The following is an 18,601-nucleotide window of genomic DNA, read 5'->3' as shown; positions in this document are numbered from 1 at the left end:
CACAAACCCTCATATATATATATATATATTTATTTTTTTTTCTTAGAAGCCAATATCATTAACTAATTAAAAAACAAAGAACATCAAGGGCATTTACGTTATATTTTTTTATTTTGAAAAAATAAAATTCATTGATATAAAAGAAATGATACAAAAGTTTTAATGAGTGGGTAGAAAGAGTCCACTTACAGGGATTACAACTACACGTAATCTCTAAAAAATATAACAAAAAGAAAACAACTCCTAATAATGGTAGGTGTAGTCGGTGGATATATTGCTTCCCCTTCCCCCAGATTTATCCACCCGAAACTATGAGACAGTCATTCTGGGAATTACTGAGATCTAGCATTCCTTTTTTTTTTCCTAGATTTGTAAACCTGCCAATCATCTGGCAGAAGTAGTCCCGTCTGAGCAATAGGTGGATTTTTGATGGAGGTAAACTGTTGATCTAACTTAGCTTGCAACACACCTTGATCCTAACTCTACTCCAGAACTTGATACCCTCTTCTCTTACAATAGGTGATTCCAAGACACTTTGGCTAGCATCTGCTGCAACAAAATTCATAGTATATGTGATCTGAAGAAGAGCTGCCTCAACAACAGTATACAGAAGGATATCCCGGAAGATGCCAATATCCCCGCAGGCAATATGACATCCATTCATTTCCCAGTTGTAGCTCCCCAGTCTTTGGAACCTCTTATCATAGGGAAGAGAGAGATTCTTCAGACTCGCCTGCCATAGAACCTATCGCCGATAATACAGATAGAAATACTTCTACTTCTTCACTATTGTGTGATCAGGTCAAGAAAGATGTTAATGTTACTCAGACTCATGGAGATCATAATGTGCAACGAATTACACCTGTCCGACCACTTTTGGAATCAACTGATCAGATGAGTCAATCTTCGAATGAGGAATGACAGGTCTACACATCCAGGAGGAGGAAGAAGAATGGAGATCTACTCAAGCTCAGAAATCTGATGGATGATATTTTGGTTACTACGGGCAATGGTACTCACTTTACCAATTTGTTAACCGGCTCACTTCTGAGAACTCAGGCAGGAGGACAAAAGTGGGACATCCTTACTACTTTTGTGTCCTTTTGTGATTTTTTTGGTTTTTTGTCTTTATGTATCTTTGCTTTATTTGAGTTTTGTGTGCGTTGTATTTTATGAGTTGAGCTTTCTTTTATACCTTCTTATACAACATTTCTGTATCATTTCTGTATTAGTATATTTGCCCTTGGGCTTTTTCCAAAAAAAAATATAAGAGTTCAAGCAATCCTCTTCTGTTACGAGATGACGATTTCGGTCGAGAGCTCTGCTATGGCTTCCGATGGTGACTTCGGTCGCAATTGATTCTACCGCTCGAAGGAGAGGACCTTGCATCGTTGATTCTCGCTCTGTCGTCTGACGTCAGCGTCAGCATCGCCGTCTCTCGTCGCAGTTTTGTCTCTTGCGCTTTCGACGTCTACACCTGACAGTTAGGTTTTCGATGCTGCTTTCTTCTGTTGCGACTGCGCTCGATAGCTCCTCTCTGCCGACTTTTTCTGTCAGCAACCTCACTGCAGCTTAATGCCGACAACTCTCCTTGCTCTAATGGTGCTTCCTTCTTTATTGGTTGAGCTGGACAAAGTCTTCTTTGCCCATGTGGGTGGGTAACCCTCAGGTGGAGTTCGCGGTGGTATTCCCCTCAAGCTATAAGAAATGTCGCGAGGGTACAAATGATTGCCCTTTTGTTAAGAAGGGAAGTAGGAAAGGTGGAAAAACAACAATCTTTTTCTCTGAATCAGAAATTTCTATCATAATGAAAAAATTCAAGTTTGCTCTTATTGAAAAATTTTAGTGGAGACACCTTCTTATAGATGCTATCAGAAAGAGTGGTTTCTGATCTTAAGCAAGTTGACAAGTGGAAAGTGAGACTCATAGATGAGAGACATGCGTTGATCCAATTAACAGTAGCTGAAGACTAGACCAGAACTTTCTCCTAGAAATATCTTAATATCGCAGACAAATCATTGAAGTTACTCAAGTGGTCTTCTGATTTCGACCCAAATCATGAAATTCCCACTGTACCAGTAAGGTTTAGTTTACGTAGTGTCAAGCTGCATTTTTTTCACCATTAGGTTTTCTACTCTATTGGGGTCATCCTTGGGGATTCTTTGAAGCTAAATCTGCCTACTTTCAACCTAACCAGACACTCGGTGGCCAAAATACTTGTGGAAAGAGATATTTACTTTACCTGATGTTACTGAAGCATGGTTGGGCATAACCCGTAATGGTTATTGACAACAAATCGTCATGGAACACAAACCCTCATATTGTACCTATTGTAATATGTTTGGTCATGTCCTTGATAAATGTCATAAGTTTCATTCAAATTTGAAATCTAAATTTCAAGTGAATAAGGATGGGTTTAACTCCACTGCTCTGGATATTTTAGTTCCACCTGGGGAGGATACTACCAGACAGGAGATGTTTGTTGCCCTTGAGGACCCCCCATGACACTGCTGTTCTGTTACTGCGAGTGATGTGATGTTGACACCTTCAAATCTCATAATAAATAATACTGATGGACTATTACCTACAAATGATAGCGTTCAGACTGATAATCAGGAGGGCCTCATAGCTCCACTTCTTCAGGAAGTTTCCGGCGTAGAGACAACTCATACTTCACATGTACTAGAACCTATTATGGGTACTATGGTTGGTATTTCTTTTGCTTCAGCTCTACGACCCCATCATACTCATTCTTCGGAAGATGAATGACAAGTCTATTCTAGGAGGAAGAAGAAGAATGTCGGCCAAGTCCATCTTGGGAACATAGTGGATGATACATTGGTTACTACTGGCAATGACAATCATCTTATCAGCTTATTTGCTTGCTCCTTCCCTAGAACTAGAGGCAGAGGCAAGATCAAATTGGGTAGCTGTCTAGGCACCTGATACTATGTATTTCGGCACTGTTAGACTTTTTATTTAAGTATATAATGTATTTTTCTGTTTTTCTAGTTTTAGAACAATTTGTGTTTTTTGTGTGGACAGGGAGTCATGCTTGGGCCCTCCCACACATTGTATCTGAATCTTTTTGTTCTATTTAATATATTAGCCTTTTAGGCCATATATATATATATATATATATATATATATATTACACTGATTTTGTGGAAGGTCCTAACATGGCACCCAACCCACAAAAAAACCATCAAATCAAATGATTCCAAAAAGAGAAAATACAACAAAATACATAAGAGATCTAAATAAAAAACTAAAAAGTGCCAAAATTAGAGTATCAGGCAGCTGGAGAGCGAGTATCAAAAAGTGCCAAAATTAGAGTATCAGGCAGCTGGAGAGCGACTCGATTTTGCCTTGCCCTTGCCTCTAACTCTAGGGAAGGTGCCAGCTAATAAATTTGTCAGATGAGTGCTATTGCCAGTAGTAACCAATGTATCATCCAATAGATTCCCTAGCTCGAGTCGTCCTCAATTCTTTTTCTTCCTCCTCGTATAGACCTGCCATTCCTCATCCGAAGAATTGCACGCCTGATCAGCAGAATGGTCTGAAGTGTGCAGGATATGTGTAGGTTGTTGAACATTAGAAGTAACTACTTGTTGTACCAGCTGATCTTCTATCGGGTCAAAGGAGCACTCTTGTGTGTCTGAACATGTAAGTGAGTCTTTTTCATCAATAACAGTAAGTGGTATCAGCATATTTGGATCTGTACTTGTAGTAAGGTGTTTTTCATCTGGAACTGCGATGTTGGAAAGAGGATCGAATTGGACATTTTCAGCAATTATGGTAGGTGACTGACCTTTAGCAACATTCGACTTTAGATGATGATGCAAACGATAATAATTAGTAGAACTGTGGCCAAACATACTACAATGAGAGCAATAAGGAGGATGTGGTTCTATCTCAACCTTTTGCCAATACCCGTTGTGAATAGTGCCAATTCATATCTCATCCGGAGCTGGTTGAGTGATCTCTCTCAACTAACACAGAAGCCACAGAGGGTCTGGTGACAGCAAGCGTAGGCCTATCCACCTTGAGAGGCTTATCGTAAGCAGTTGCTAAAGAGTAAAGAATTTCCATTTTGAACAGATGTAATTTTAACTCTGGAAACTTTATTCAAACTGGAATGATAGGGGACTCCGCTTTTGGATCAAAACCGACAGTTCATTTCGTAATTTTCATAAAACGATTATTGATCTTGATAACTTTTTGAGAGAAAATGCGAGTGTAATCAACATCGTGAGATAGCTGAATAAGTATATGTCGACCATCTAGCAGACCAATGTTTCAACTGCCAAATAGTTTTATAGCATCAAATTCTTTTTTAATGATCTCCAGTTTTGGAAGAACATAAAGGAATTTCCCCACTACAGCAAAACACCAAGAGGACGCTAGAGTACCAATTTCAACCTCAGTGAGAATAAGTGCAGGCTTCCCATTTTTTTTTTAAAGTTTTTTAATAAAAGTGTGATCACCGCACCCTTCGATAGCCTCGTGGTACGATTGTGGAACATTACAGGACTTACCGATTGCAAAAGCAGACACTGAACCAGGAGGAGGGGCACGAGCAGGAATAGGCAAGTCGCCGGCAAGGGCATTTGCATGGAACGGAGCGTCGAGACCATCTCCCTCGCAAGTAAGGGAGGAAGCTGTTGGCGCTGTCGGGCTCAGTTTGGAGCAAAGCTGCGCAGAAGAGGAAATTGTTGCCTACTATCGCAACTTGACCGCAAAACCCGCGCAAGCGGCACGAAGACCACGGGAAGCAGAAGGAGCAAAGTGGCACGCAGAAGCAGACGACCGAAGCAGAGGACGTCCGTCGTTGTCTATGAGTGCGAAATCAACGCCGTCAATGCTCGCGAAAGAGAAGACGAAGCTCGACAAACCGCGATCGGGAGCAGCTCGACGAAGCTTTCAAAAACAAAGGAGCAAAAAATGCCGTAGCAGAGGTGAAACCCTAGCAGAGCGAGAACATATATATATAAAATAAATGTATATATATATATCTTAAAGGCAAAAGCTTCATAAATCAAAACCACAAGTTAGATGACATGGGAAGACCTAATATAATGAAGATCAAGCAAATCCCTATTATGTAAAAATGAAAGAAGAAAAGAGGAATATACTTAGCCAACCAATCAGCTGGCCGATTCCGCTCCCTGAATATGAAGGACCACTGAATATTAAAGCCTTGAATCAACTCAACAACTTGCTTTAACTAAGGTAGATTTGCCAGTGAGAATATGTAAGAGAAGTGCAACATTTCCAAGGGGTCAAGGAATCCATCTCCAAATCAGGTTGAGCCAATGAAGGGATGATTCCAACCTGATAGCTGTAAACAGAGCTTCAGCTCCAGCTCGGAGAGGGGGGACAACAAAAATAGAAGCAAACATCATGAGAGAAATACTGATATGATCTCTAAAAATACCTCAAATCCCAGTACTATCTTGAGTAAAACTACCATCTATATTAAAGTTGATCCAACTTATAGCAGGTCTCCACCAGAAGATTAATTGGGGCTGCCTTTTCAGCGGAGGATTAGAGCAGGAAGTAGAAAAAACCAAGGGAAGCAAAATCAGTAAGAACTTTTTCTTAATGCTACCAAACCTAACCATCTTTTGCAGATGGGCAATAACATGACAGAAAATAGTAGGACCCTCACAATGGTTGGACAGCCCATGCTTAACATTGTTTTTAGCCATCCAAACAAACCAGCAAACAACAATGGGGAGAGATCTAATGACTGGAATGGGGCTGTAAGCCCAACCCAACCACCAACCTTTGATGCTAGGAAAACTCCTCACAGGTAAGACAACTCCCAACGGATCAAACAAAGACCTCCACATCTTCATAGAGAACCTACAGGAAAGAAAGGGATGAGAAAGAGATTCCTCCGCACATCTACACAGCAGCTAGATAGAAGGGATTCTAAAGCCTCTGAGTTAAGTGTATCATCAGTAGGGACAAAAGAGTGCGAGGTTCTTCGAGTAAAGAAGGAGATTGATGGTTTCAACAAGAAATTTTACAAATTTTTCAGATTTCTGAACTGGACAGGTTGTTGCAGTGTCTTAGCAATGACTTGGACATAGAAGGTTAGAACTACCATGAATATCAATTTGCCTTTCAGTGTCTGTCAAAAGGAATTCTGCAAATTGAGATAGCATTCCGATAGGAGACAAGGTTATTGAGCTTGGGGACATCCCATCCAGCCTCATTCCAGCACTCCTTAACTGAGAATAGTAGATCCATAGGACCCCATACAAAGCAGCCAAAGGATCCCAAGAAGCCGATCATCATACCAGAACTAAGGTTTCTTATTGGAATGCATTAGTCATTTGCAACCTATTCGTATCATTAAACTTAAGGTTCTCAAAATCGAACATAGCATTAGCAACAATTAACTAAAATAAAACAAAGATTAAAGGCTGAAACTAGTTTCCTATGAAGACTTCTTCCTCTTCTTAACTCAAAATCCTTAAATGTTCGATAGAAAATCAAGAGATTATCTCTAGCATAAGGAGGATGAAAAGAAGAAGAGCCCTAAGATTTGGGTTCGAAAATCCTTATCTAAAGATTGAAAAATGAGATTTACTCATTGACGAGCCAGCCTTGCCTTGCCTGCTGCTTGCACATGATTCTTGAGCAACTTGCATACGCCCTTCTCGCTCAATTGCGGGGATTGTTTGCTTGACATGCTTTCTTTAACTCTACCTCTTTTACCCTCCCTCTTTCCCTCTCTCTAGGGCTGGCAAAAAAGACACGAACAGTTCGTGTTTGACTCGTTAAATAGCTTGTGTCACTAATTAAGCAAACGAGCCAAACACAAATAAATTTTTTCAGCTCTATTTAAAAATGAACCAATCACGAATAAATGTTTGTTTGTTCATATTCGGTTTATTTTGGCTTAAAATAATTAAATAATTAAATAATAATATTTATTTACATCTTTTTATATTTATTTTATTATGTATTTAAAAAATGCTAACTTTATTATTTTTAAAAATTGTTTGGGTAGTATAATTATAAAATAAAAATAAGTTTTGGTGTTAGATATATAAGTACACAGAATTTGGGTGGTAGCTATGTAAATGTCCGAAAAACAACTCCATATAAATACGGCCGAGTGCCTTAACGTGAAGTATCAGAAGATAGTTATGTAATTAAATATATAATGGATGGTATGTATGTAAATATCCATGTCCTTTCCTTCTCGCAGTCTGCCTGTATTTTAGGGTTCGTTTGAGACAGCTTATTTGTGACTTGTGCGTTTTCAGAATGCCATGTGAGTGTTTGTTTCGTGTGTCTAACGTGTGTTTCAGAAAACGTAATTATTATTTTGTATTAGACGCGGAACGCGGGTTATGACCTGCATCCTGCGTATCCCTTCATCTATCGCGATACTACCCTCGTTCTCATCTCGTCATCTTTTGCTTCTGTGATTTTCATCCCATTTTCCACCAACGCTTTCCCCAAAACTTGAATTATGGAGGTTTACATTGGAGTTTAAAGGCCTTCATTTGAGTAGATCCAAAACTAAATATATGGAATGTGATTTGAGTAGTAGTAGCTCTAATGATAGAGTTGTAACTAGGGGTGATGCAATCATTAAAATGTGTGAACGTTTTATATATCTCTGGTCTATTATTCAAAATGATGGTGATATAAATGGGGATGTCATTAGTAGAATTCATTTTGGTTGGTTGAAGTGGAGGAATGCATCAGGCCTGTTGTGTGATAGAAAATTATCGCTTAGGCTTAGAGGAAAATTTATAAGATTGTGGTGAGGCTTGCAATGCTTTATGGAGCAAAATATTGGCCTTTAAAAGAGAAGTATAAAACAAAGTGAAGCTTTGTTGACATGAGAATGCTTAGGTGGATGGGTGGCTTAACAATTAAAGACAAAATGCGAAATGAATCTATACGTGAACCGGTTGGTGTAGCTCTAGTTGCAGACTTGGTTAGAGCGAGTTGTCTTAGATGGTATTGTCACATTAAACATCAACCATCTGATGATCCAGGTAGGAAAGTTAATGCTTTAGATTCAACTTATGTTCAAAAAGGCAGAGGTAGACTTAAAATGATCTGGGCATATTATATAAAAATGATCTTAATCCATTAGAATTAAATGAAAATATTACTCTCACTAGGACACAACTGAGAAAAAATGATTTATGTAGCCGACCCCACTTAGTGAGATGAAGGCTTATTGTTATTGTTGTAGCTTATGAACTTAAATCAGTTTGTAGTTTGAGAATGATTTTAGTTCCTACTCTCAGTCTAATGAACTTATTAGTCATCATTTTAAATTGAAAACCAAACACTCATAGATTTTATCAAATTATTATTGTCTTGTGTTTGCATGTGACCTTTTAAGGCCTTCCATAAAGAAATTTATTTTAAAAAAAATAAACTATTAGTTTCAAGAGTATAGAGAAAAGTCAAGTTTCTTAACCTACAAGTTTGATTATTTACACTTTAAGTTGGGTCAATAGGGTATGTATCATAATGAATGTCCAAATAAATAATGAATGTCCAAATAAATTATAGAAACTTTTAACCTGATTCTTTGTAAGTAAGCGATTAGGGTTGACATGGTTGAAAATAATCAAACAGAAACATTCAAACTGATGATGGCTATGTTGATAGAAAAAATCAATACTGGGGGAATTTTATATTCAAAGTTCTTCCAAAATTTCTAGAATATCATGTAGGGTCTAAACCACAATAAAATCCAAAAAAATATGAGAAGAAATGCAAAATTAATAGATTTCAAATTTAAATCTCTTACCCATGCTTAAAAACAACTATTCAATCATCTCTTGGACTCTTTGAGAGGGGAGATAAAGTCAAGACTAACATCTGGTCACAAAGATATCATATCAAGTGTGTACCTTTGATCATTTTGAAAGTCTTAATCTAGATATAATTCTTGCATGTGTCCTTTGACATAGTGATTTTGATGTCAAATGACATCACAAAAAGTATGTTTAAGATCTGAGCCCTTAGCCATCGTAAGGTCTCGTCATTAAATTGTTCCAATGGGCAGAGCTTATGTTTTTCTAATGGTTTAAATCTCCAGAGTGGTGAACCATGAACTACATTTGAAAGGGCATAAAATTGTCTATTAGTTAAGGTCAACTTGAAGTTGTCTTTTTCTGAGAAATATTTCACATTAAGTCTAGAAAGTTTGCTTGAACGACACAAACTATGACGGTTGAAAATGATACTTATGATCTACATGAAAACATTTTTACTTGTGATCTTTGTGGCTCACATATTGTTTGGATATCCTTTTGGCAGATTGAGACGATTATTCATTTTTTAAAGTACTTGAATAATAGATTATTTTCTCAATATTTAGTAACTCTGATCGATGCGATATAAAGAAGCAATCATCCTATATCTAGGTTTCTGGTTGTTAGAAATCTTATGCATCTTTCTAATGCTTGTCTTACAAATTGATCTCTCTTATTCACTAGGTTCATGCTTGTTTGATAGGGTTTACAACCAATCTTACTTCATCATTTATCATAGAACATCTGTTTTTTTTTCTTTATTATTATTTTTTTTTTAAACAAAAAAGTCTCACCTAATGGCCACTCTCATGATAATACCAAGCTTTAAAGTTTTAAAGATACTAGTTGGTAAGCCATAAGACTGTGCACATCAACTTCTTAGGCCTACATCGTTGGGAAGCCTCATGTATTTGTTATAAACTATTTACTATACTGTAAACCACTATCTAACCGACTACCATGAGCTAGGCTTGACCATGGCACTGATACTCGAATTTAACAGACATCCAATGAAAAGCAAATACTATTGCTGAATTCAAATATGAAATTACAACCAAAACATTGTGGAAACCTGAAATTGCAACCAAAATAGCACACAACACTAGGCTTGGGTGGAGGTGGTATTGGCTAGGGATTTGGAGGATGGAGGCGGCACAAATGGGGGTATCGTATGTAGTAATGGTTGTTGGTATCATATTATAAGGTCCTCCAAAAGTAGCTCAGAAACTTGACATTTCTGTTAGAAGTAATGGTTGTTGGTATCGTATGTAGTCTCACTATCTTTTGAAAATACAAGTCAGCTACATGCGGTGCATCTAAGGTTCTGTGGCAAGGTACTAAATGTTCCATCTTGAAAAACTAGTCATCCACTACCGTCACCTAATCATTATTCCATTTTATCCTAGCAAGGCCCACAATAAAATTAATACCAACATCCAAGCATGGAGCTTCTGATACTAGTAATGGTTTATATAGTCTTGTATTTTGCCACCTTATTTTTGACAGGTGACAAACTCTACATTGCTTGACGTACATCTCTACGTCTCTTGTCAGTTTATTCCAGAAAAAACATTCTCTCAAAAGTGTGGGGGTGTTTTCTCCTCTAAATTGACCAGCTGATCCTAGTTATGACTCTCTTTTATTATGGACTTTTTCAATGAACATCTGAGAACACAAAACCTATTCTGGTGGAACAGATAGCCATCAGATCACTGTCTTGCAGGCCTTTTCTAACACTGATCCCAAATCTACCTGAAGTCTTCATCTGTCTCATACCACTCCTTCACCACCTCAAATCCCACAACTCTAGCCTGCATGGAAGTGATCAGTAAGTGACAATGGCTCAAGGTATCTACTACTCGAATCTAACTTCTTGCCTTGTGCTTGAGTATAAACTAAAATAAAGCCAAGAACTCAACCCAGGATACCCTTCAATTTGTTTTGAATTTTTCAGAACCTTACAACCTCATGATCTATAAATAAGGTAAACTCACTAGTTAACAAGTAGTGACTCCAATCGTTAAGAAATCTCACAATAACATAAAACTTGTTACCATACGTTGAATAATTTCTTCTGGAGTCAGTCAGCTTCTCACTAAAGAACGCTATGGGGTTGCCATGTCTGGCTTAACACTGCACCAATCCCCACATTAGAAGCATCATATTCTACCTTGAACAACTGGCATCATATTCTACCTTGAACAACTGGCTAAAATTTGGTAGAGTTTACAATGGGGCCTGACTTCTTCAGGACATGAAAGTTGGACTGAGCTAGCTCTATCCACAGAACTTCTCTCCTTTCAAGAGTTTTGTCAGGGAGTTGTAATGGTGCTGGAGCTTCTAATGAATCTCCTATAAAAGGATACCAACCCCAAAAATTGACTCTTCTTTATAAAAGTGTGTGGGTGTCCAACTCACAATAAGCTTTACCTTCATAGGTCTACCTAAATGTTTGCACCATATACAATGTAACCCAAAAAGTATATATGTGTCGTCATGAAGTGATACCTATTTTGGTGGGCATATAACTTCTCTAATCGCAGAACCTCAAAGTTCATCCTCAGATTTTGCAAGTGCTTCTCAGATCTGTTGTAGATTAGGATGTCATCAAAGTACATAACTGCAAACTTTCTAATGTAAGTCGGGAACACCTGATTCGTCTGTCTTATGAATTTGCTATATACATTAGATAGTCTAAAGGGCATGACTACTCACACATGCAACTTATCTATGATCTCGAAGGAAGTATTCCATTCATCTCCTGACCTCATTGTGATCTTTTGGTATTCACAATGCATATCAATTTTCGAAAAGAAGATAGTATCGTGCAACTGATCCAGTAAATCATCCAGGCGAGGTATAGGAAATCTGTACTTGATGATCTTATTGTTAGCTCAACTATCGATACATATCGTCCACGAATCATCATTCTTTGGCACAATCAAAGTGGGAACAACACATGGAGTAGTGCTCCCCCTCTCCAATCCTCTAGCAATAAGATCCTGGACCTGCTGTTGCAATTCCCCACACTCAACTGATCTCAATCTGTAAGTAGGCATGTTAGGTAACCTGATCTAGGGATAAGGTCTATAGCATGTTGAACGGTGGTAGCCCCTTAGATAAGTTGCCAGTCATCACATCTTGAAAGTCGATAGTAGTGGCTATATCATTTTTTATTGCTAAGTTTCCTCCTCAGTTCCCTTTAGGATTATTAAAGTCATCGCCATGAGGGCCTCCCACATTGATTGTTGAAAGGTGGCATGTGTGACCATGGTTTTCTTAGGTAAGCTGTCAATCATCACATCCTGAAAGTTGGCTAGCAGTGGTTGTATCATCTCTGGTAGCTTAGGCTCCTCAGTTTCCTTTAGGATGACTAAGGAAATCGCCACGGCGTTTTCTGCGCCGACTATAGAAAGGTGGCATGTGGAAATACGGTCTCTTTTGCAACCTGAATGTCAGCTTCTCTTGACTCCATGATGGGCAAAAAAAACTATGCACTTCCCATCTTTCGTGAATAAGTAGGTGTTCTTGAACACATCATTCTGACTCCTGTGATCTAACTGCTATGATCTTTCTATTAGGATGTGACAAACATCCATGGGCACAACCACACCACACCTGATCCTACAGCCGGTCCCAATAGAAATTTCTACCAAACATTGATGATCCACGCATATTTCATTCCCTTTCTTAAACCAGTAGAGAGAATAGGGTTGAGAATGCTTTTGAATAACCAATTCCAACTTCTTCATCACAAATGTAGAGACCACGTTCTCAGAGTTCTCTCCATCAATAATAAAATTGCACACCTCTCATAGTACATTTGGTGCGAAATTTGTTGTCTTAAATTGTGATCCTTTCTTGGCTTGGTCTGCGGAGCCCTCCTCAGAGCTAGCATCTCACCCACATCTCCATGAAGCTGATACTTCTCAGCCTACTCTTTTGCTTCCTTCTTTTTTCTTATTGCCTCTACTTCACCTTGCTTAGTGAAAAAAACAACTCTGGTGGTAGGGCTATTGTTGGCAATGTGTTCATATCCATGACACCCAAAGAATTTTCTAACTGGAACTGTGTTGGGCATGTTACTCTTCACAGAATTCTTTCCACTCTAATCAGCTCTGTCATTCCCTTAAACAGCCTTCACAACTCGCCTAGGTGTGTTTTTGTTGATACCTTCATATGTGGGTGGCTTTCTGACTGAAAGTGGGTTCCTTCTTTGCTTTTACCATCTCTCCACATTCAGTGCTAAGGTTTGAACATCACCAACTATCAATACAGTTGTTGCTGGATAACATTGTTAATGCTTGGCATTAGACCTCCCAAGTATCTAGCTATAGTGTTCCCTTCTGGCTCTGTCAGCTCACATTTTAGCATGAGCTGCTCAAACTTTGTTGTAAACTCTTCTATGGACAACTCTCTCTGCTTTAGGTGGTGGAACTTCAAGAACATGTCCTGGTGGTAGTGTAGGTGTAGGTTCTTTTGCATGACCTTTTTCACCTTCTCCCAAGTAGTGATATTGTTCCTATCTTCTTTCTGTCTTACTCTCTTCAGGTTCTCCTACAACAAAGAGGTACTCCTCTTCTACTTTAAGGCAACAAACTTCACTCTCTTATTAGCTGGCACATCCTTGTAATATAAAATCATCTCAACAGTCTGCACCACTCAATGAAGTCATTCATATTCATATTTCTAGAAATATGATAAGTCTACTTTCTCTCCCATGTCTCTGTGCTCTAAAAGTCACTCCATCCCTTGGACTCCTCCGATACTGAATTTGGTAGCATTGTGGCCCGTTCTCTTCTTCAACGGAATCATCCCAATGGAAGGGATTCTTCTCTACCTCTTTGAATCTTCCTATCGTGATTTACTGTAATCTCTCCATGTGTCCCTACCTCAATTTCTTCGAGCTTTTGCTGATGTAGACATATTTTATATTGCATCTCCTCCGTGGCATGACAATAATTTAGGTTTGGAAGGTGAAAGCGAGTTTAGTAGGTTGATATAGGGTGGGACAAATTTTTTAGATGGCTGATTTGAAAATTCAGCGAAGTGGAATGATTTTGGATGGAGTTTGAGTATTGATATATTTTGACAACATTATGATGTTAATAGGGTTGGGCTAGCGCTGATACTAAATGATATTAAAATTTAACAAACATCCAATGGAAGGCAAACGGTATTACTGAATTTAAATATGAAATTACTACCAAAACAACATGGCAATTTGAAATTGCCAAAAAAAAAAAAAAACCAACACATTAGATTTTCGTGGATATAGGGTAGAGGTGTTGTAGGCCTGAGATTTGAAAGGTGGAGACAACATGAATAGAGGGAAAGGAAACATCATGATACTTTTTATGGGTAGGCGGCCTCTAGTATGGAGGGGAGAACATAGTCGGTATTTAGTTTCAGGTAGGCGACAAGTAGTATGGAGGGGGGAGGGTGGCTAGAATGGTTGGGCCGGGAGTTGGAGGCAGCGGCTAAGGATAGACATTAGCTTGGTTGCTGTTCAAGGAGCAACATCAACGGGGCAGCGATAAAGATGAAGTGGGATCAATTTAAGAAAAAGTAGTTGAAAGGTGTAAGAGGATACACACCACCTCAGGTCCGAGATACAGTCGGTGCACTACTCAGAACCCCTGGATACAGTGATTTGAAAGCTTACCGGCCTGATGTACTATTGTTGCTACAATGTCGTGGGAGCTTACCGATCTGCTGTACTGTAGCTACTACAGTACTTCGAGCCAGCCCTTCCCTTCCCCTCTCCTTTCCTATTCCATCCCTTTTCTTTTTCTATCCAATTTCAATTCCTTCCTCTTCTTTTGCTTGCCTTTTCTATCCCCTTACAATTTTAAATTTCTTTCCAATTCCAATTCCTCCCAATTCATTGCCCACATTTTTCTACCAACTTCCACTTCTATCTCAATTTCAAATTCTTTCTATTTCTTTGTGCCAGGATCCTTTATATTATTTTGTGTTTGCCTTGGGTATGGAGGTTTTTGATGATTGATTATTTCAGTTGTTGCATTTGAGGCGTTCTTCCATCTCGGGGGATGTACCCAATAATGAGAATGTGCTTCGGTTGTAACTCTTCCGAGATGGTGACCGTCTCTAAGAGTTCTGGCATTGCTCCTGTTGTAGCTCAACCCTGACGAGATATTTATCCTTCCGCAGTCCCCTCTGACCCGCTTTCAACAGCCACAAACTATATTCTCTGTTGTCGTCCATGCCACCAGCCTCATTCCAGTAGGCGCAAGCCACCTTCCACCCATTTCGCCGCTGTCCAGGCCTCCCAACTCTTTCCTGCTGCCGATAAGCCTTTCCAGGTCAGTTTTTGTTGTCTCCAGCCCTCTAGGGTCTGTTTCAACTAATGCCCAACCCACCGGCACCTGGGGATGTTCAGTCCACCCTCACCTCGTTTAGCTGCTGTCCAACCTCTGGACATCTATTCCTGCCGTCGTCTATTGCTTACTGCTGTCCAGGGCCACTGCAACCTCTCTCCACTCTCTTTACAGCCACCACACAGGTCTCCCTGCCCTTTTCTGTTGCTGACCAGGCCTCCAATCTTCTTCCTCTCACCATTTCCAACACCACCAACAGTTAGCCGTCATCTTCCAGCACTACCTTTGCACCCTTCTAGTCTAGTCGGAGTTGCCGCTCTCCTCTATAGAGAGACATTTATGTGTTTTGTGTTACTTCTTTTCTTATTTTGCACAGTGTTGTCATTGTCTTCTTCATTTGCATGATTGTATTATTTATGTTGAGGTGCGTCGTTGTAAACAATTTGAATTTCATCAATAATATTTGTATTTCCATTATAGTTGTTTATTCCGGTATCATACGGTCTTTAGAAGGGAAATGAGATGCTAACGACTGTTTTGAAACAAACACAACAAAAACTAACCTTAAAGATGCTAACAAAAACAAATAATTAGTCCTAGGACTACTAGGAGTGACCCACTTGAACCGGTTGACATGAGTCAATTTTACGTTCTTTTATTTCTGCATTTACTTGTTATTTTGCCTTATTTATCATGGATTTGCACTTGTGGAAGTTTTTTTTTGATGTTGTACAGGTTTCAGGAGGTCGTACGTTTATTTAAGAGCAAGATAAAATAAGAAAAAAAAAACGGTCAAAAGCGGCGTGACAATGTTTAGAAGGGACAGGACCACGCCACCCTACTGACCCTAGCGGCGTGACCACGCTACCTCTTCAGAGGATGAGCGTAACCACACCTTTCGATCTTGGTGCTTAGCATGACCACGCTGGAATGCAGCGTGACCACGCCGACAGAGCGGGAAATATTTTTGAAAAGATTTTTTTCTTGCTAATCTAAGGATTTGGCTATATAAATGATGCTTTATGACATCTTGATGGAGGCTGGACATTGGGAGACGGCTAGAGCAATAGATTTGAGGGTTAGAGAGCTTCTTCTTTAGGACTGTCTTCCTCTCTTAAGGATGAGGTCGTCAAAGCTGTTCTATCCCTTCCACTTTATATTTTGTTATCTCTTTTAGAGAGGAAATTGTACGGGAGGAGGATTTACTGCTTTGATAGAGGAAATAAATTATTTTGTAAGTTTTTACTTTCTAGTTCTACTTGCAACAATGTTTTCGATGGATTATTTTTTTGGTGTTCTTTTTATCATGAGTATTTGAATTCCCCCTTGCGCCTTTATGATTTATGAATATTGGTTTTTGTGGTTTTCTCAGATGATTTCTTTCTCTGTATCATTTTCCTTAGGAATTTGTGTTCAACTTGTGTTAATCATAGAATTTCATTTGCTCCTGATTTAGCCAATTAGGATGTTAACATATTTCATGATCTGTAATTCCTGCTTGTTGCGTAGAGCAACAAAATAGTTAACCCCAAAATCCGGGTAAGAATAAACATATTCTATTTAGATTTTATACCCTAGAAAGGTGATCTAAACAAATCTGCGAGCTACCATGTGGATTGAAGGAGCATCAAATTTATGGATTTTAGTCTTCTTTTGACTTTTGCATAGGCATAAGAGTACCTCTTACCCCTGTTGATAACTTTTACGTGGGGGAAAGTCTAGGAATACCACAAACCATCACAATACTTGAATCATTGGGGCGCAAACCTCATCCATCTTGATGAATTATAAGATTTTTCTGGTATTGTTTTTTCTGTGTTTTCCAACCTCGCTATTTTTGTTTTTGTTTTTGTATAGGATTTAAAAAACTTTATCTCTTATTTGTGATCACGATGAACTAAATTTAGACGTTTAATAAACTAGAGATTTGCTCTTCAGAATAATTACTTGCTTTTTCCTCTTATGATCGATACGCGGTACTCTTTAATCGCATTATTACTTGACACAGACTTATATGACTTAACGACTTGCTTCACGGTAAGCTTTCCGCCAACTGAGGCGTAGCTAGTGCCTCATTTTACATTACAAATTTTATTTCTCTTATGTTCTTGGAAGCACATGTTTTCCCGTCATAGCCTGTGCAGTTTAGCTAGAACATTCAATATACCTTCTGATATTTTAAGTTGACATAAATTGCTGAAATGATAACTCTGCCATCCTCTATACTTTTCAATTCTCTTTGCTGCCTTTATGTGCTCTGATCTGCCAACATATAGAAATACCATCATATTCCTGCAAAATAATTGAATAGCATGAAAGTGCATTCTCACACCAGATTAGAAATACCATCATATTCCTGCAAAATAATTGAATAGCATGAAAGTGCATTCTCACACCAGATGAGCTGTTACTTTCATTTATCTATTTTTAATCATTGTCCTGCATATATTAGCTCATTTAAGCTAATCCCATCAATAGATCATTGTACTAATACCACATTTGTTTAGCACTATAACTCATTTCGAACTTGTTTTGCAGTTCATAGGAGCTCTAATGGGTGCTAGTGAACTAAACATACAAACTGAAAATGGCCAACTTGGCATGCCTAGCAATATCTGCTGTGTCGTTGTGGAGTATCTTCCTGGGGGGGCACTTAAATCATTTCTTATAAAAAATCGAAGAAGAAAGCTAACTTTCAATGTTGTCATACAGTTGGCGCTTGATCTTGCAAGAGGGTTAGTAAATCGTTAGTTTAAGTTCATTTCTTTCCTGTAAACTGAATTTTTGATTTTGTATTTTAATACAGTTATGTGGGTCAGTATGTCTGAAAGATTCTTTTTCCTTTCCTGCTTAAAAGCAGTTCACACTTGCCACTGCAGGCTAAGCTATCTTCATTCAAAGAAGATTGTGCATAGAGATGTTAAGACTGAGAATATGCTTTTGGATAAGACAAGAACAGTAAAAATTGCTGATTTTGGTGTTGCTCGTATTGAGGCTCAAAATCCTAATGACATGACCGGGGAAACAGGAACTCTGGGTTACATGGCACCCGAGGTATAGCATCTTTAAATGAAACTTCTGCACTTTCCATTCCTTTCAGATCATTAACTTCCTAATTCTGAAATCATTTATGCTGTTCACTTCTTATGCATTACTTTTTGTTGTACCAGTAGTTCACTTTACATTCTCTTTTCTTTCAAACAAAAAATATATTATAATGCGTACACACAACAAGCATTGGAAGAAAATTGCTTTTTGAAAAAGAAAATAAATATATACACCGTTGAACATTACTAGAAAGCAAAGAAGCAAAAGTTCTTTCGATAGAAGGGATTTCTAGGAGTGCTCGGTTAAAATGCGATTGCTTGAAGTCTTGTTCGGCACGGAGAGATGGTAATTTCTTTTTCTATTTTCTTCCTTGCATGAAAACTTTGAAACCTTTTATCCAATAGATAT

The 18,601-nt window shown here is 38.5% G+C and overlaps 1 protein-coding gene across 1 annotated transcript in view; it reads left to right on the top strand.

The window, feature by feature from the left end:
- The window catches only part of LOC110028030 (serine/threonine-protein kinase HT1-like), a 94,183-nt gene that overhangs the window by 43,514 nt on the left and 32,068 nt on the right, over positions 1-18,601 (top strand). Inside the window, exons 3-4 of the mRNA XM_020729730.1 lie at positions 17,684-17,880; positions 18,025-18,199. Coding sequence (XP_020585389.1) covers positions 17,684-17,880; positions 18,025-18,199 — 372 coding nt within the window. The remainder of the gene's footprint in view (positions 1-17,683; positions 17,881-18,024; positions 18,200-18,601) is intronic.

This window comes from Phalaenopsis equestris, unplaced genomic scaffold (assembly GCF_001263595.1).
Source record: "Phalaenopsis equestris unplaced genomic scaffold, ASM126359v1 Scaffold000484, whole genome shotgun sequence".
Classification (NCBI taxonomy): domain Eukaryota; kingdom Viridiplantae; phylum Streptophyta; class Magnoliopsida; order Asparagales; family Orchidaceae; genus Phalaenopsis; species Phalaenopsis equestris.
This window is presented reverse-complemented; position numbering and strand designations above follow the sequence as displayed.